General features: G+C 35.3%; 1 protein-coding gene across 1 annotated transcript in view; it reads right to left on the reverse strand.

Annotated features, from left to right (window-relative positions):
- The window catches only part of sorl1 (sortilin-related receptor, L(DLR class) A repeats containing), a 68,965-nt gene extending 52,098 nt beyond the window's left edge, over nucleotides 1-16,867 (reverse strand). Inside the window, exons 1-5 of the mRNA XM_067364861.1 lie at nucleotides 16,583-16,867; nucleotides 6,788-6,904; nucleotides 5,376-5,504; nucleotides 2,811-2,972; nucleotides 2,468-2,535 (exon numbers count right to left, since the gene is read on the reverse strand). Coding sequence (XP_067220962.1) covers nucleotides 2,468-2,535; nucleotides 2,811-2,972; nucleotides 5,376-5,504; nucleotides 6,788-6,904; nucleotides 16,583-16,867 — 761 coding nt within the window. The remainder of the gene's footprint in view (nucleotides 1-2,467; nucleotides 2,536-2,810; nucleotides 2,973-5,375; nucleotides 5,505-6,787; nucleotides 6,905-16,582) is intronic.
- Nucleotides 16,868-21,030: the final 4,163 nt, after the last annotated feature.

Below are 21,030 nucleotides of genomic sequence, written 5' to 3' on the forward strand. Positions count from 1 at the left end.
CTGATTTGCTGATCAAGAAACATTTCTTATTATTATCATCAACATTAAAAACAGCTGTTCTGCTTAATATTTCTATGGAAACTATAAATTTTTTTAGGATTCTTTGAATAAAGTTCAATATAACAGCATTTATTTAAAATAATGTGTAATTCCTAAAAAAAAAAAAAATGTATTTTTTTTTAAACCTTACTGACCCCAAACTTTTAAACGATACTATAATTAAAAATAAAATGTTTTATAAAAATTTAAATTAGACTGTTTAAATGCTACAATTGAATTTAGGCATCACAGCATTATAATGTACAGTATGAAAAATGGATATTCATTTTGAGATTTGCTAAAGATTACATTTAACAGTGTTATTAAATTATTAATGTTTTTAAAAATTTAATATAATAAAAGTAAACTAAATGTAAAAACAGAGTAAATGAGCAAGAACAATTATCAACCAAAAGCGATATGAAACTAATATGTCGTGCATCCCTAAAAGACATCCAACATGTGACAAGTTTGTTTCTGGCTCGCAACACTTCCTGATCACCCTTTATAAAAAAAAAAAAAAAAAAAAAAAACATTGAGAAAAAGAAAATGTCTGTCAAACCAGAAATAGGGAAGCTGTTTGAAATGTACAGGTTCTTCTGACCATCCTAAGCCAGGCACAGTCTGAGAAAGCTATCAGAGCAAAGAACAGAAGGGTTATCACTGCAGTGATGGTGTAGTTGGTCTCCGAGCTCTCGAGTCATTTGTGTTGGGCCATCGCAGTGGGTCGCTGATGTTATCTCTGCAGCCACTGACTGCCGCTCCAGCAGATAAAATGGGCCACAGCTGGTAGACACAATCAAATATTAATGCGACCGCAGTCTGAGCCTCATCAGAAAAACATCCACAACTGACTATTTCACAATCAAGCGGCCTTTCTGGACGGCAGCCCACATGCTTGAGAACACTGACCTCTTCCTTAAATATCTCAGACTATTCTGTTGCAATAATGTGCAAAACAAATTTGTTCAGGCATTGAGACATTTCAAGACATTTGAGCTAAAGTAAAAAAAATAAAAAATAAAAAAACGTTAATCACGTCTGTGATGAATTGCAGTCATAACACTGTAATTAGCTTCGGTCTTCCGGTCGGATCATATCCTGTGGCATAATGTTTACGGAACGGGAGAGTAATAAGCACCGCTCTGTTATTTCTATTTGCTGCTTGCTTTCGATGCCAGTGCCTGATTGTGCAAACATGAAGTGCTGGCTGCAACCCAAAGCAAGAGTTTCACATTCCTACATAAACTCGTAAATTGAGTGAGACAGCAAAGAGCATTCAACCCTCTTCAAATTACAAACACTGCTGCAAAATTCCTGTGCGAAAGAGCGTGGAGAGCAAGAAGTGGATTTGCCAGAAATCTTCCTGATTTCTGATAATTTTGGTTGTTTGTCATATCAACGAGCCGCAAACTAACACCCTGTTCTTTTAGACAGCAATCAAAACCATAGTAATGACCCATGTATGAAATATCTGTGCAAATAAGTGGGTTGGAATAACAGTCAAAAGTGGGAATAAAAGCAGATCACACATACATGTACAGTATGTTATACATACAAACACTGGATGTTTGTCAATTCACAAGCTGCTCATGAGTGAAAAATAACTTCAGTGTCACATGATCCTTCAAAAATCATTATAATTTGCTGATTTGGTGCTCAAGAAATATTTCTTATTATTATAAAGGTTGAAAACAGTTGCGCTGGTTAATATTTTTGAGCAAACCATGATACTTTTTTAGGATTCTTTGATGAATCAAAAGTTCAAAAGAGCAGTATTTATTTGAAATAGAAATCATTACAAATGTATTTAATGTCAGTTTTGATCAATTTAACATCCTTAAAAAGGATACTAATAAATAGATAACTGCATTGAAGCTCTTCACAGCATTCAATTTAAACTTAATACCAATATTAGATAGATAGATAGATAGATAGATAGATAGATAGATAGATAGATAGATAGATAGATAGATAGATAGATAGATAGATAGATAGATAGATAGATAGATAGATAGATAGATAGAACGATAGATAGATAGAACGATAGATAGATAGAACGATAGATAGATAGAACGATAGAACGATAGATAGATAGAACGATAGAACGATAGAACGATAGATAGAACGATAGAACGATAGATAGATAGATAGATAGATAGATAGATAGATAGATAGATAGATAGATAGATAGATAGATAGATAGATAGATAGATAGATAGATAGATAGATAGATAGATAGATAGATAGATAGATAGATAGATAGATAGATAGATAGATAGATAGATAGATAGATGATTTGGCACGTTTGATTATTTCATCTACTTTTGGCCAATGACAGCAGACACATCACCCCCACAATAAAATTTCACGATGAACACATTCAGAATGTGATTTGTGGCAACACCCTCAAAGTGTTTGATCTTACCAGAAGTAGAACTTCACATGCTCCTGAATCAACACCCACGTCTCACCAAAGTCATCTGACTTCCACAGCTGCCAAATGGAAATTAAAAAAGAAAACAGAGAGAAAGAAGAACAAGCCCTTAAGAGTCAGCAGTTTCGGTTATAAGATTTAATGTCTTTCAACATTTGTCATGTACTAGCTTCTCATATGAAAATTATGGTTGATTACCTCAAATCAAAGCATGCTGCTTAGTGCAAAATTCAAAAGGGCAATCTCCACAAATAGCTAAGTGCCATTCATCTTATTAAAACTGGACACAGGATATACAAAAAAGCCCAGTACTGAGGGAAAACGGTGATCATACCTGTTTATTGGGGTGAGAACTGTCATAACCAAGGACCAAGTTAGGCCTCTTGTTGTGCAGCAGTAAGTCTGTTGGCTTGAATGGGATGGAGAAACCTTGGACACTTTTGCAAAAGTCAAAGGTGTTCCACAGGTAACTGTTCGTGGTATCAGTAAATAGGTACTGCAAGGGAAAAATCATAAAATAAATTATATTATATTATATTATATTATATTATATTATATTATATTATATTATATTATATTATATTATATTATATTATATTATATTATATTATATTATATTATATTATATTATATTATATTATATTATATTCCACAGGTAACTGTTCGTGGTATCAGTAAATAAGTACTGCAAGGGAAAAATTATAAAATAAATCATATTATATTATATATAATATATATATTATATTATATATAATATAATATATATATAATATAATATATATATAATATATATATATAAATATATATATATATATATATATATATATATATATATATATACACATACATACATACATATGATATATATATACATATACATATATATGTATATATATCATATATTCAGAAAAATCAAAAAACCCAAAATTCTAGGCGTAGTATAAAATTTAAAAATACTGAATAATAATCATGATTTACTCAACCTAATGTTACAAATACCATTTTATTATCTTAAAAGGAGACGCAAGGCATATGTATTCCATACAACCAAAGTAGATGGCAGTTTATAATGCCTATCTCCAAAAAGCACAATAAAAGTAGTCCATATGACTACAAGATTTACAATGTAAAATGACCAGAATATGGGCCTGTTTGACTTGAAGTCTCAGAGTGCACAACTCACAAGGACTGTCAGGGCTCCAGACTTTTTATGTTTTTATGATGCTTTTTTATCTTTTTATAACTTGCCATTATAAACCACCATCCACATTCATTGTGGGCAAAAAAAGAGCAGCCTCAACATTCTGCTAAATATCTTCTTTTGCTTTCCACAAAAAGACATACAGGTTTGGAACATGACAGTGAATAAATGATTCATTTTGGGGTGAACTATCTCTTTAACCTCTGTAGTGACTGACGACACAACAGAAGATCTATAATTTATATAGATATTTATTTCAGGCAATTGGCACCACAAAAACATCAAAGCATTTAAGTACAAAAACATATTTTTAGCATTATTAATTATTCAGATGATGCATTTCTGCCATTCTAATCTGCCTCCCTTCTCTTTGATCTTTCATTTAAGAACCTTCCCTATAAACTTCACTATAAACTGTCCTCTCCATGGCCTGATTATGGAAGCAGGGCACTTTCTCTCTCCAGATTCAGAAGCAATGAGGACTGGGACTGAAACAGAAACACTCGACTTAAAAAGAAACCTAATGCTGTACAGAAAAATGAAAGAAAAAGTAGAAAAAGAAGAAGAATGAGAAAGTAGAGCATATGCATCTCCAGCATGAACCGTGACCATCATCTATAAGACTATAAGACTACAAGTCAAAACAGCTTAGAGAAGTAATAACGCACCTCTTCTCAACAGTCAAACAATTTAATTAGTTCGTAGTTAAGATTATAATTATTATAATAATTATATTGAAAATTATTAATAATAGTTAAAAAGTAAAGACTTATTGATGTTAATTATTAATATTATTATATAACAATATATTAATTGAGATCAATATTAATTAATAAAATAGTGAATAATAATAGTCCACAGTAAATCATCAGAAAACCCTTTTACACTTCCAAGTCAAAGCCACTATAAAGAGATCAATAAAAAAAAGCAGGTCCAGTATGCCTTCAAGGACTCTGATTCAATTTATGATTGCCTATCAGCTCATTCCTGACACAGTTATTCACATGAGATTTTACCCCAGGATTATTACTTTATCACAAATGCATTAAAATACTCCACAACAAACCACACAAGCACCCAGCCAATATCTCAGTTAATTATCCCATCTGTAACAACCGAGATTCAGAGTTCTTCTCCACATGTGGACCGACGGTGCAAGTTACTCTGACCGCTCGAAATCTAATTAAACAGCCCTGTGCTCCTACCAAGAAGTTGTAAGCTTTACAAATTACACTCGTAATACTTTAGCTTCAATCCTTCAGCAGCAGCAAGCGGCAGCTGCAGCGCCAGCCACATCATTGACTCCAGATGAATGGTCACCGTCTGCTGCCGTCAGCCCCTGCAAAGACGCAATGCAGAGTCCCACAGCGGTTCCGCCACATCTGCAGCTCCCCACTCCAACTCCCATGAGCCTTTGCACCCCGCATAGTCTCAATGGAGCAGTTAGTTACGGTGGGTGCCAAGGGCAAGAGATTAAGGATGTAGCTTGTATTTTTGCCCAGCTCTTGGAGTTGCTCTCTTGGATAACACCATCTGTGGGTGTATAAGAGATTGGAGTGTTGGAAGGTCACAGCTGCAGATGGCCGGGAAGCGTTCTGTGTCAGAGCGGTCTTGTATGACCTCGGCTTAAGCTCACAAAGACAAGACAACTCAAGGATGTCACACTGATAGGCCAGCAAATGTCTCTCACACACTTACTCTTTTGTTGTCGGCAGGGCTGTGGTAAAACTGTGAGATGACCTGTTTCTTGCCCTCCCGGTCAGCAGACAGTAGAAATTTATCTGATACATCGGTAAAGGTGGTTCCATAGTCATAAGACACGTACACCTGTAAAATAAACAACAAATGTCAAATTTCAACCTCATACACTGCTGAAATTGTAGCTCTGTTCCAAAACCTAGTAAGCTGCTTTGTTTAATATTTACATTACAAAGTCAACATGGCAATTTTCATATGAAACTAATTTGGTACATTCTTAGGAAGTAACTTCTTTTGTCTCAAAAATATCGCTCTATAAATTAGCTCCAAATGGGACACTGCTTTCAACTGAATCAAACAGAGTTTGACGTTAGCATGTTGCTAAGCTAAAAATATCAATTTAATAAGCAACTCCTTTTGTCTCAAAAATAATGCTCCTAAAGTGAGCTCCAATTTGGACTCCTCTTACAACTGAATCAAACAGAGTTTGATGTTATAATGTTGCTAAGCTAACAAAAATAATGCTCCTTATGTGAAATGTACTGAGACTAATTCAGTTTGATAGCATGTTGCTAAGCATACAGTTTGATAATCTAATGTTTCTTGGGCAGAATAATCTATTTTAATTAGATTCACCTGTTTATCAATATTTTTCAGTATTGGTTGTTTTTTTTTTCATAATTAACATTACTTTAGTCGTTTTTTTGTTACATTTTTATTGTCATAATTATATTGTGAGATGGTATTATTGTTTTTTTACTTATTTACAAATGGCAGGGGAATGTACGTTTTATGAGCCCAAGACAAATTTCCCATCAAAGACAATTAAAGTGAATATCAATATTTTATTTCATTCATGCTTGGCCACCTTGGATGCAGAATTTCACAGATTGTATCGCAATGCATTCTGTGAATCTACTAGAATATGGCTCAAAGAATGCAAGTGAGCAGTTAATCTTTTGAAAATAAAGCATATAGAGAATCTTTTATTGCATCTGAAGTTCTTTTCGCTTTAATTTGCTTTGACTTGTTTTTCACAAAGAACACCCGTAAGGCACTTCAATCTCCAGCACCCCATAAAGTATTACCGTGCCACCTTTGTTCTTGCATTTGCATTAGATAATGTTTAACATAAAAGCTTTGCAATTATTGAAAACTTCACAATTATTGCCACACAGATAGAAAAATAGCATTCAAGGTCACAAGACAGTCTTTCTAGGCTGTGCAGTGAGTTACATTGGCAGCATTTAAAACTATAAAGTGCAGGTAACTGAAGAACAGCAGGAGGCATTTCATCTGTATAACTCAGAGGGCAGGTCGAGATATTCTTGGTATCTTACAGCGCACAGCCCATATATGTTGGAAGTCAAAAAACATTTTGAAATGATATAGGATAAAAATGGTATACTCACGGAGCTGGTCTTGGGATCTGTGGCACCAACGCTGTCTCTGGCTAACGCTACTATGACGTTGCTCTTCTCCCCAGCCCAGTGGACGACCATCTGATTATGAGAATCATTCAGGTTGGCCTGTGAATGCAAAATATGATGAACAACTAATGGAAATGTAGCTGACTAGCTTTAAGTGGAATTTATTTTGCTGTGGTTAGACAAGTATCCAGGTTTCCACAGTATAAATCAAGCTGTCAAGGCATAACACATTACAACTCACTCAAAGTTGATTTTCAGTTTCTGCTTCTCTCACTGGGTCATTTTCCACCAGTCATACTAAATTTGTAATATTGGCTAAAATTAAAATTAATATTTGACAGCCTTGAGGTTGTGGCGTAGACTCTTATAAAACACTACGGGTGTGTCTTTTGCACTTAAGACTGACAGACTTTGAGAAAACAAACAGAACTGCAAATACAAACAAACAGAACGGAAGCTAGCTGAGCTAGACCACAGAGGCAGGAAAACTGAAACTATGGGTTGCGGTGTCCCAATCTGATCTGTTGAACAAAGAAATGTGTGTCATCTTTTCATGTCCATCCCCCTCTTCTGTTTCCACTAAGAACAGCCTGTCTCATCTTTAATTCAAACTTCTGCATGAGGACTATGGCATCCTCAAATGGGTTCTACTCTGAAATCTCCTGTCAGCCATAAAAGAGAAGTTGCAAAAGTTGTTATTGTGAAAGAACAAAAAACACCAACACCACTTCTTTTCCTAAAGGAACAAGTTGTGGATCATTGGCAAACAACAGGTTTACTTACTAACAGCATTATAACCACTTTCAAGGCCCAGAAAGATATTATAGACATTGTTAAAATAGCTCACGTGACTACAGTGATTCAACCTTAAAAGGTACAATTTGTGATATTTTTTTCCGCTAGAGGTCGCTAGAAGCCTATTCAAAACAAAGGCGTAGTTTGATGACGCCAAGTTTTAAAGCGGAAACTTGGCACATGTGGTCTCCATCTCAACGGACGGTGCAAAAGAATAGGGATTGGAGTCTGGAAGAACTCATGTTCGTGGATGCGATTATTAACGTTACTGTAGTATGAAGCAGAGCAGGACCGAGTGTTGTGGAGCTGAACGAGGAGCTGGAGCGATTGATCAACACACGCCTCACGAGCAGCGGGACTTTTATTATGACACAGTCGCCGGTGCCGCTTCCGCTTTTCCGGTCATGAGTTTACGGGAGCTGTCCTTGACGACAGAACCAGCGGCAGATGGTAAACAGTAATTATGTTCCATAAATAATTAACACAATCCACCATAAAACGTGCAAGAAGTAAATAAGGAACTGCTTGAAGCAAGCTGGTGGTTTGCTGGACGCTAGACACTACTTCCGCATTTGTCCACGGCACTGTTGTCATGTGGTTTCTACGTCAGTAAAGGCGGTAACAAAGGTAATTGACATCATTGACAGGCGACTGCACTGCCCAGTGTCACTGTTTAGAATGGGAATTTTCTCATGATTTACAAGTAGTTGAAAACATTAGAGATATTGTTAGTAATCAGCTGGACAAAATATATAACACAAGCCTAGTGGTTTTTGGATATTTTACTGCAAAAATTTTACATATTGTACCTTTAATGTTATGAAGCGATGACAATACTGTTTGTGAGCAAAAAAAAAAAATCAAGTTTTAAATTACAAATTTTAAAGACTATTTTAACAATGACTTTAGTACTTTTCTGGACTGTGAATGTGGTAATTGAGTACCTCAGGGATGATGTGTTTTTGTATGCAAAACCCGGAAGCGAGTTAGCATTTTAGGACTTCCTGTTCCATCGCTCTATGGGTTTTTTAAATGGGTTTTTGCTAAATCCTCTGAAATAAGGTCTGTGGTTAACAAAGCCTCTAAATATTTTCATGTTTTGATCTATGACATAAAACACCCCAGTTATAACCCGCTTGTGATTTTTTTTTAAATCTTTACTGTGTCTTAAAAACAGTAGTTGCTAACAAGTCGCTAAAAGGGATTATTTCCTTTGGCGGGGACTTTAGACGTCATCATTATAAACAGGAAATCACGCTCACTAGCCCGCGTTTCAGTCTCACGTTCTTATAAGTTTTACCTGTCAGTTAATATAAATAGATACGGCCATAGCTAGTGCTTCCGAGATGGTAAGCGTGTTTTTTTTTTTCCTGGCAAATTGGCAAAAGGTATTCAAACACAGTATACAATCAAACATAATGCAGTGAAAGATAATCTTTAAAGTTTATTTAGGGCAAAGTGATCAAGCATAAGAATTTTTAAACAAAAAGAAAATAATATTAAGGTTTATATAAACTAACAAAATAATAAACAAATAAATAATATTATTAACAAAAAGATAAAAATATCTCAGAGAGGCATGCATAAACAAAATTATTTTCTTACATTTTTGGACAAAACGAATGGACAGCATTTCTCATTAAAAAGTAGATAAGTATTCATACACAGCGCAGATCATAATCGGCGAGAATGTTTTTTAAATAAAGTTTGAGGAAGCTTGGTTGTGGTGACATTAATCCGCGACCATGGTGTGCTGTAGTCCGTTTATAGCCTACTGTTAGCTTTTTATATCTGACCACTTTATTTAGGCTTCAAAATTTATAAATGTTGTGTTAACTTGTAAAGATTATCTTGATAGACAAAACTTGTAAGTGTCATAACCATTTGTTGAACACAGAGCTTATGTTTTGCGATTTTTCAAAAGTCAATGGGGAAAAATGCATAGGCTTTCGATCGAGGGAACCCGTGCGCCGCTAACTTCCGGGTTGGCCTACAAAAACACGTCATCTCTAAAGGTACTCTATTACGTTGCTTTCTCAAGGATCAGAAACCCTTCGGATTTCATCAAAAATATCTTAACTTGTGTTCCAAAGATGAACAAAGGTCTTACCCTTTAACATTAGCATGTTAAAGCTACTCATTTTTTGAAAGGGCACATTATAGACTTTCAACAAAAGCAGCAGACATTCAACAAATGAAAAATACTTCCTGCTTATAGCATTTAAAAATATATATATACAGCAAAGGTTAGCAAAAGAGGCATACTGATATTCATTTGGGAATATTTGTTTTTTTGTAACTCCTCAAACTACCTCACCTTGAATGTAGAGTCATATTTTTATTCACCATGACAAGGCAGTAAATCTCCCTGTCTTGTAGGCCAGCTTGGCAGGCAGCATGTTAGTACAACAGAGAGACTTTAGGAGACTGACAGAGCTGTTAAGAAAACTTACAGCAGTGGTATTACATATAGCCTCAAAGCACTAGGTTCATTTGACCTACTTTAATCCATACTTTTCCTAAAAGGTATTCAATTTCATCATATTAACTCACTTAATAAAGTATGTTACATTCTAAATGTGATGCATAATGACATCTTCCAACACTGTGCCAATGTTTTAATGACATATCCAACATATTTGTTTTAAATTACACAAAGTAGAAGTAAATTTAATCACATCCCATCTGCCACCAGTCAAACAACCAGTTAGTCCGGCCCCAAACTCACACCATTGCCGTAAATGTTGCTGTTTCAGGCTGCTTAACCAGAACAATGGTTTGACGCTTCAGCGTGTGGGAGTTCATGAAGGACTAGAAACGCCACTTAAAAATAAAATGAAGGAATCAATAATCAATTAATTCAAAAATGTAAATACATGACTTTGCATATTGAAAAAAACAACAACAGTTTTTTAATTAATTTAAAATGAATTAAATATAACAATAAAATAATACATTTTATGCAACCATTAATGTGCCTTTATTTTATTTTCCATCCATTTCTTTTTTAAATCATCCTTGCGCAAAATGTTTTTTTATTCATTAATGCCATTAGACACCCATGGGAACAATCAATGAACTTTTGTCCAGTTAATTAGTGTGGAAAAAATGTCAATTTGTACTTAAAATGGTTTATGGTTGACTGTTGGTTTTATAACAGCTGATTAATCTCGAAAAACAGTTTAGATTTCATCTCCCCTCCCCTCCATCTCATCAGTACGTGTAGAAGAGCTTTTCCCACAACGTTGCCAACAAACACTGTAAAAGAGCAAATGGTTGCAACCTGATCCATTTCAGCCTGGCAAACTCTTGTGTCTGCTTATTCAGAGAGTTAAAGGCCTGTCTGCAACTTCTGGTTATACTGCAAATTGACTTTCTGCTAATCTAACAGGGCCCTTTTTTATACTGTCACCGTAATATCCAGAAAACATCAATAGTAAGACAAGTGCAAATAACTTCATGTTCCCTCTTGCTTGAAAAAAGCAATGAGGAATAAGAGACAGAACTAATTTATTTCATGTTTTTCAGTTTCTTATGTATTATTCAGAAGGGAAACAGAAGGAAAAGAGGCAGAACGAGAGAGTGGAAGCACTAAAGCACCTTCGCCCATCGCTGCAAGCAACACACAGCTTGAAACCATGACATCATCTCTGCAGCACTAACGTTTGGGCCAACAGTTCAACAATTTGCCTACCGGTTTCCTTCTGGCAACCAACCATACGAGTTTCACTATGAAAAAATATGGGTGAACCACACATTTAATAACACTGTGGCCGTAACCAAAGGAAAACCGAGGAATCATTATCCTGTTAAAGGCTTAAAGTACAGTTAAAGGCCGGTTTCATTATTTCAGCATGGTTAAATTATGTGACCATTACAGGGATGTGTTATGCAACAATGAAATGAATGAACATTCTAGAAATATTTGCACGTAATAAGCTGAAAAGAAAACTTTTCATTGTCCTTTGATATTCACATAAACTTTAATAAAGAATCTTAATCCAATAATTGCTGACAAGATTAATATTGGGTTCATTTATAATTTTCTTGTGGATGTTTACACTCGTTCCAAATTCAGATTTTTGTTTTTCTAAGAAAATGTTTGTTTGTTTATTTACCCATGTCTTTTTAGATAACTGGTATCAATCTCAGACAAAATAATTTGCCAGATCTATGGAAACCCTACTTAGAGGTTGTTCCACATTATTAAGCAAGTCACAGTTTCTCATTCAATATGGGGAGGAAGAAAGATCTTTCTGAAGATGAAAAGCATGAAATGGTGCAATGTTGTGCAAAAGGCATGAAAACAACTAATATTGTGTGAAACTGAATAGAGATTTTCGAATTATCATAAGATTTGTGAGTGATTTAGAGCACAGCAGAACTCGGTCAGATAAAGGCTTATTAATGAAAGTTCCTGTCAAAAAATTTAATTGTATTAAAAGGGCAGCTATAAAAAAGCCAGTGTTGAGCAGCAAACAGGTATTTGAAGCTGCTGGTGTCTCTGGAGTCTCAAGAAGCTCTCCATGCAGGCTGGCAGTTGTGCGTAAAGATACATTTCAGCCACCACTAACCAAACCTCACAAAGAGAAACATTTACAGTTGGTTTAGAAATATATTTTCAAAGTTTTATTGCTGTGGTGCTTTTTTGCAGCATGGGATAGTGCATAGTGTATTGTACAATAGTGCATTGTACTATGCACTGTCCTCATTTTTATATCATAGCTGAAAATGTTATGAACTTCACATATCTTGCAAAAGTCATTGTAATACCCTCCATCTCACTTCCCAGTATTCCAGCCCAAATCATCACCCACCAGCTCCTTGCTGACGTCGCAGTCTTGTTGGAACGTGGTGGCCATTCACCAACAATCCAGAAATCCATCCATTTAGTCCATCCATTGTAGTACGGCATTAGTCAGTGAATAAAACTATTTAAAAATTAGTCTTCATGTATTTCTAAACCCACTGTAAATGTTTCTCTTTGTGAGGTTTGGTTAGTGGTGGCTGAAATGTATCTTTACGCACAACTGCCAGCCTGCATGGAGAGCTTCTTGAGACTCCAGAGACACCAGCAGCTTCAAATACCTGTTTGCTGCTCAACACTGGCTTTTTTTATAGCTGCCCTTTTAATACAATACATTTTTTTGACAGGAACTTTCCTCAATAAGCCTTTATCTGACCGAGTTCTGCTGTGCTCTAAATCACTCACAAATCTTATGATAATTTGATAATCTCCATTCAGTTTCACACAATATTAGTTGTTTTCATGCCTTTTGCACAACATTGCACCATTTCATGCTTTTCATCTTCAGAAAGATCTTTCTCCTCCCCATATTGCATGAGAACTGTGACTTGCTTAATAATGTGGAACAACCTCTAAGTAGGGTTTCCATAGATCTGGCAAATTATTTTGTCTGAGATTGATACCAGTTATCTAAAAAGACATGGATAAATAAACAAACAAACATTTGTGTCTGAATGTTTACTGCACTGAAATCTTACTGATATGTCACTTGCATAATAAGTGTATTATGTATTATTATTATTATTGGAAACTGTGTTTTACGGTGTGTTCACACTTTACAGGTATGGTTTGATCAAAAACACTCTTGTTAGTGTGGTTCATTTGAATAAGTGTGAACGCTGCATTCCGAACCTCAGTGCAAACAAACAAGTGGACCGAAACCACTGAAAAGGTGGGTCTCGATCCACTTCCAAATGAACTTTGGATCCGTTCGACTGAAATATGAAATCAACACAGACCAAAGACATTTTAACTAACCAAAAACAGGACATGATGTCACAAAGTGCGACCCGAAAAAGGACAGAATGCTCAAGCATACCTGGTTTTCTGAATAGTCGCGATGTTGCAAATTACAGTTTGATCTTTGTGCGCGCATAACGCAGGAATTCCTGCCGCTATTTTGACTCTTTTACACATTTTATACCTCTTCACGAGTTCTCAGCTGGTCAAAATACCATCATACGCATTGTTTTGGAAGTTCCATCGCAAAATATATTTCATTAAAGAAGTTTTGCATCTTTAGGTTCGGTCTTAAAAATGATAGTGTGAATGCTAAGTGAACCAGGATTAAATGTATAATTTTCTTTTTTGGTCCGGACCAAAAGAACTGAACTACGAGTGTGAACACACCCTTAAAGGAACTACTATAAAGGTTATATGACTCATCTGTGTCGATTTGGCTTCACCTTGTGTTTAATGAAAGAGAAGACAACTTGAGGAAAACCGAAAGTAAACAAGAAGGCTGTTCAGACAAGTTCCAGTAATACTCCATGGAATAATTATAAACATCTACACTGCCCTCCATCTTACTTCCCTAGGGTTTTAAACTTTCTTATCACAGAAAACGAAACTAAAATACTCTGCCTGTAAGGCTGCTTATATGTCATACATGTCTGAACAGGAGTACTAATGTGATCCAAGTTCATAGACAAAATTAAAAGGAAAGTAAAGGCAAATACAAAAAAAATATAATACTGTTTTACCATAACAGTCTTACAGTCTAAAATTATTACCAAATAAGATTAAATACTGACTGCACATGATTCATGAAGTAAGTCCAGGCTTATCCTGCAAAAGGTGAGGGAATGTCAAGTCTCATTTAGATTCTGGGTATTACTCTATGGTAATGATTCTGCATTACATACTTTACATACTAGAACAAAATTGCATTTGTTTGCCAGCAGTCTACTTAATGTGGCTTAATATACGAGGGAATGGAATGGATCAAGATCCAAGGTCCATGAAATGAATTAAATTTACTGGAAATCTTGTTTTGAATGTATAACAGTCTTCTAAGAATTATTATTGCTTAATCAGGGCTGCTCGGTCAAAATTGCGAAATATATTCCATAAAATTATGAAAGAAGGAAGAGTCTCCAAATGCAATAAACAAATGCGTCAAATTTAAAAAATATATATAGATGGGACTGTTTGGATTAAAAGCTTTTTTTTCCCCCAATAAAAACACAGAGTACTACAAAGTCCGCAAAAGCATTTGCCTTCAAGTGCTTCTCTTGGTGTCTGGCGCTCAACTGCATATTTATGATAATGACTCTGTCACAATTCTCTAAACTCGGTGAGTAATTGTGTCTCACAACAGGTCTGTAAAGACAACAAAAAGACCCTTTAAAACAGTGTATATCCTTGTCTTGGCAGAGCTGGGGACTTTTTTCTAGGTTACTTGAATAGACAAAAAGAGTGGATTGATGTCTGTTACTTCTTACCTAACACTGATTCCCCCTGAGCGCCAAAAACAACACATAAACCAAAAGGTCTGAAAGAGGGAAGGAAGGAAGGGGAGGGAGGGGGTACAGATGGGAGATCTTAATTGTAACATCTGAGGGGGTAATTCACCTCATATAAACTGCTATGGACTCCATCCAGGACACTAATAACACTTCACAGAGGATTTCCTGTACACGCTACAGGGTGAAAAGGGGAAAAGTCACTAATCTTCGTGGCCGCCCACTGCTCTGACTGCATGTGCATTAGAGTGGAATAATAAGACGGTATGATACCCTTCTTAGAGTTTGACTTTTTTCACATTTTGAGAATTTCTTTCATATATTATTGGAATAAAACAAACATTTTGCTTTTTCTTTGTTTTTCAAATCAGATCCTATTGTTTTTACTTTCATAGTGATAATCATCAACCAATCTAGATTCATATCATACCTCCATTTTAGATTGTATCGCCACAAGTGAGACATAAACACATCATAGTTCGAATAACGTCACGCACTGTGTTAGATGAGTGTGTTTGAGGTCAAAAACCATAATACCTGTATTTACGCTAGCAACCACAATCCTGTTTCTGTAGACATAACTGTTTTTTTTACACAAAATACGGTCGTTTGAACCATTCAAAATCAAAGTCACAATGGTAAAGCAAAACTAGTAAACTGTTGCATGCCTGACTTAACAAACATCTCAAAGCAAAACGCTTGAAATGTTCAGCAAGTCTGTGTAACCAGTTATGCCCTTCTGGTTTGTTAATGCTTGTGTAATAAAGCTGCATCCTGATGGTAAACAAAAAAAGAAACTCTGTGCCATATTTAATAGGAACACAGATGAGCGAAGTCTGTTTCTTATTCCCAAGACATAAAGCATAAGCACTTCAGTGTAAAAACAAACAACATCATTTTATATACAGGGAGACTGGGGTTAGTTGTCAAAAATATTTACCTTTTTGTTTGGGGGTTTCATTTTACCATCTAAATGTTGCCAAAAAAACAACAATAGGCTGTATTTTCGATGTTTTTCTTTTTTCTATCCAGTAATTGTAAAAATATTTTCAAGTAAGATTTTTAGGTTTGTGTTTATAAAGAAATTAACTTTAAAACATAAACCTACCCTGAGAAATATTCACTGGAGCAAAAAACCTCAGTCTCCCCTTTGTTACGCGATATTTAATCATTTAAAAAAAGCTCAATAATTATTAGATGCCAGCTTTCTTATTATTATTCTAGAAGGAACATCCACAATTAGCATCAACAAAGAAACCGAAATAAAAGGGGAAATGGAACTGAATGTTTTATGATAAAAATAATACTACAAAATACTGCATAAAAAAGTCTTGTTGACCCACTGTTCAGCAACATATAACATCTCTACTTATTAGCATATAATTAATATTTGGCATAATGACAGATAAATTGTAAAAAAAATAATCGTCTTCATATAATACAGCCTAAAAATATATGTTTCAAGTAAAGCATCAGAGAAAGGTGAGAATTATTCACCCTCAATAGTTCAATCGTGAAGGGGCGTGCGAGAACCCTTCATCTGACAAACAGGTCAATTACACTTCTAGGTGACTGCGTGCAAACCAAAGGTGAATGGTGCACAACTATTGGGAATACTGAATTCAATATTTAATGAGGTTATGCAAAAGCTATGTTTTTGCCATTATCACCTATACGCAATAACACCTAATGAATGTAAACCTCGCTTACCCTTCCATAAACCTTTGGCACGGGTGCTCCAGCAGCATTCCGCCGAACGCGAAGCTGCTGCGCGGCTGAAGCCTCCCTGACTTCTCTCTCCAGACGCACGATGCGACTTTCTGCATGCTCCAGGTGTGCACTCACTCGGGAAAATCCCCTGTCCTGTGGTAGCATGAATCTCTGGTCATGGTGAAGTCGAAGCGTGGAGGAGATCGCGCCGGGAACGAGTAATAATAACAGATACATGGCACAGCGACTGAGCGGCAGCATCTTGCGTGTCTGCTCTGACGCCATGTTTGTGTATGTTGACTGTGATGTGTGACAGGGCGCCTCTAGCGGTCAACCGCATTCACACACTCATTGCCATGGATACTGATGGCACATGATGTTTTGTTTCGCTTTGTTTCACATTTAAACTGTAGATTGGCAAGACCCAAATAAGGGGTTAATACATCAACAGGATCCCTAAAATCGGGGTTAAGGGTATTTGAATGGGTAAATTTATTAATTTATTAATAATAATAAAGGTTCCTTTACCTAGAAAAATACATATTTTATTGTGTTTTTTAAGATGAGGTCAAAATGGCCAAATAAAACACTGTGGTATTTTATATATATATATATATATATAATGGATTTATTAAACCGAACAAAAGACATGTTCAGACATTAGTTATACTTTAAATCAAATAAGATTAAGTTTTTAATATCCTTCTATAATCATAACGATCACAAGATCAAGAGCCTCCTCATCCTTTTTTGCAGTACCTTTTTATCACTTCGTGAAATCCGTTTTGAGTTCGTTTGTACGCCTATATTTGTCCAAAACCCCCATCTGCTGGTCAGAATTTGTAAAGACACTGTAAGTTTAAAGGGTTAGTTCACCCAAAAATGAAAATAATGTCATAGTCACCCTCATGTCGTTCCGCATCCGTAAGACCTTCGTTAATCTTCAGAACGCAAATTGAGATATTTTTGTTGAAATCCGATGGTTCAGTGAGGCCTCCATAGCCAGCAATGACACTTCCTCTGTCAAGATCCATTAATGTACTAAAAACATATTTAAATCAGTTCATGTGAGTACAGTGGTTCAATATTACTATTATAAAGCGACGCTAATATTTTTGGTGCGCCAAAAAAACTAAATGACAACTTGTTTAGTGATGGCCGATTTCAAAACACTGCTTCAGGAAGCTTCGGAGCATAATGAATCAGCATATGGAATCATCGAATCCAAACTGCTGAAATCACGTGTGAAATCACCAGTGTTTTGAAACTGGCCATCACTATATAAGTCGTTATTTTGTTTTTTTTGGCGCACCAAAAATATTAGCATCACTTATAATATTAATATGTTTTTATTACATTAATGGATCTTGAGAGAGGAAATGTCATTGCTGGTTATGCAGGCCTCACTGAGCTATCAGATTTCAACAAAAATATCTTAATTTGTGTTTAAGATTAACAAAGGACTTACAGGAGTGGAACGGCATGAGGGTGAGTAATAGATGACATTATTTTCATTTTTGGGTGAACTAACCCTTTAAGTTTCAAGTTTAGTTTATTTATATAGCACTAATAAAACAGCAGCAGCTGACCAATGAGCTTTACAATATCAGATAAAATAAATGCAAGTAAAAACAATTAAATAATAATCTCACAAATAAAATGTCACATATAAAATTGAGACAATTTGATCAACAAAACATATTTAAAAAAATCAAAACACCAACATAAGTCAAAATAGAAAAATAAACTATCAAGGGACATTAAAAGCAATGGAAAAATAATTAGTTTTAAGCAAAGATTTGTTAAGCAATTTCTTTATAGCCTATGTATAATTTTGAGACTAATTATTGCATAGGAATAATCTGTCGTTAGTGGCGTACATTTATTACGGGAAAGTTTATAGAGTTGTACTACATGAAATCCAGTTAAGCACTCATTTGCGCGCGTTTTCTGTGAGCGCGCGATATTGACCGTTCAAAAGCAGTGGCGGTTGGAGGTTATGTGAGGTGAGCTGAACTGTGGCGGCCTAGTGACCCGAGTTTATCGAAAGTCATTGATTTTCTGTTATTTATTTTAGCTTTCCAACTACTGGTATTCTGTTAACTATCAGATTTATTTATTTTATCTAAGGTTTATCGCTTGATTTAATTTCAAAAAGTCGAGCGAGCCGTGACGCGTGTAACAAACTTGTGGCGACCAACAAAGGACTCGGTTACAAATTAAATTTACACAGATGTTTGTCGTAATATAGATGATGGTTAAGAAGTTTGTGTTGTATTGAGATTAAGAGAGTACTGTATTGTATATTAGTATATTATCTTGACAATGTTATACCACTTTCTTCTTCGGTCACAGGAAACTAATGACACAGCGCGGTCTCGAGAATACCAAAGAAGCGTCCATGGCGGTCAGAGGAACAGAAATGAAAAGATGTCAAGCGAAAACACGCGAGGTGAGAATTTCGAGGTCATTAGAAATTGAACTGAATCTTACAAAACAGCAAAACAGCCAGATGTTGACCTCTATTAAGTTTTCCTGCCGAGTAATTTGCCTGATATACTATACAGTATATGAGTCATTCCACGAAACCGGTACGATCTGGACTTGCACATTTTTAGATTTTTTACCAAAATGTATTACTTTTCTGAACAGCCCACAACATTAATGACACATTTAACTTCCAGAAAAACATATTTTCCCATCTCAGGCATCAAATCCCTATTATTATTGGTCATTATTTTAAGTTATGAACACTATGGGAGCTTTCTGAATATTATTATAAAATGTATTTGTGATAAAATCAACATTTTCCTATTAATCAGATGTCCCTCACACTAATTCAGTAATTGCAAATATAAAAGTTACTTAAAATCTCACACTTTTGCTATACTGAAGCCTGAAATGGGCACTTTTTGTGACAGCAACCTCATCATTTTTGATCGAAGGCTTAACTTCAGAATTTGAACTAAATCAGTATTCTTATGATTTCTCTGAACATGAATTCAACTTACTTTTTCATAAACTTAACAAAAAAAAAATAATAATAAAAATGTAGGTGTGGTAGGGTTGACTGTGACGGGGTTGTGATTTTTTGCCCAAGTTGGCCACTGCTCTAAATCTAGTGAATAAATGGAGAGCACATGGCATGCATGATATTAAGAAATCATGAATAATGTTGAAATTACAAAGATAATTTTCACAAGTAATAGTTTTTTATCTTTAATTGATGTAACGGTGTTGAGTCATTAAGCTTGACAAACACAATTTCACGACACAATTTAGTTCTAATTATTAAAGAAGGTGGTAACTTGCCTGTGTCTGCTCACAATGTTGTTCAGAAGACTTCTACGATGTCACTTCCTATTATTGATGTCAGATAAGTACCAGTATTTTTATAGAGGGAGAATGGTTTGTGTAACAGGGTTGAGGGGTTACTGAGGTACAGAACTGAATGATGTGATTTTAATGAATAATCATGAATTTACTTAGAAAAAAAACATTACCAGCAAAAAAGCACAGATGGATATTTAGGGGAATGGCAAAATGTATGGACTTTTTTTCTCATTTTATTATTCATATTACAAGTACACTTTCAGAAGGCCTTGAGGGACACAACAAAATAGGTGGTGTCATCTGAAAAAAAACAAAACAATATAATTTCTAATTTGAAGATAAAATGTATGTCATGTTTTAAACATTATTAAAGGAGACATTTCAATTAAATCAAAAAGCTTTTAAAAATATATTTTGGGGATCCAATAGATAAAATACACTGAAAAAGGTCAGAGGGACTCGAATCGTATCGGTTTCGTGGAATGACTCATACACTAATGCTCACAAATATACTTGTAGGTTGAAAATGCACAATTTTCTGAGACATCTCCAGCAAAAAAGATGAAGGCACATCATTTCAGACCAGCAGCTGGAGACATGTCTAATGGGTTTGAAACAGCCTTGGCAGGCAAGTCCTGTTTTTTCTCTTGGATTCTGTCAAATTAAAGCACTCTCTTTAATATTTTACATATGTGAGGTTGTGTAGCATAATATATTGTGACAGCTATTTTAGTTACCTCATGTTTTAAACGCCACTGTTATTATTCACAATGATTCTTGTGATACACCTTACTTATTTTTCTGTATGTCTTTTCATTTTAGAGGCTAACCAAGAAGTCAGTGCCATCTTTTCAAAGTACTCCGAGGTCTTGAGGTAACCACCCCTTTGTCTCATAAACAGAGGATCTATAAGGTTTACACTGAAACATTAATTCCACATGGTATCTTTTAAGGGAAAGAGCTGCTGTAGATGCTTCACAGCTTGGAGAACTGGAAGATATACTTACTGAAGCCAGGAGCTTGAAATCTCTTCTCAAAGAGAAGAAGGAACACCTGAGACGATCTTTGGCTTTGATCACTGACAAACTACAAGGATAGGTTCAGTTCTGTGGTGT

Source organism: Chanodichthys erythropterus, chromosome 17 (genome assembly GCF_024489055.1).
Source record: "Chanodichthys erythropterus isolate Z2021 chromosome 17, ASM2448905v1, whole genome shotgun sequence".
NCBI lineage: Eukaryota > Metazoa > Chordata > Actinopteri > Cypriniformes > Xenocyprididae > Chanodichthys > Chanodichthys erythropterus.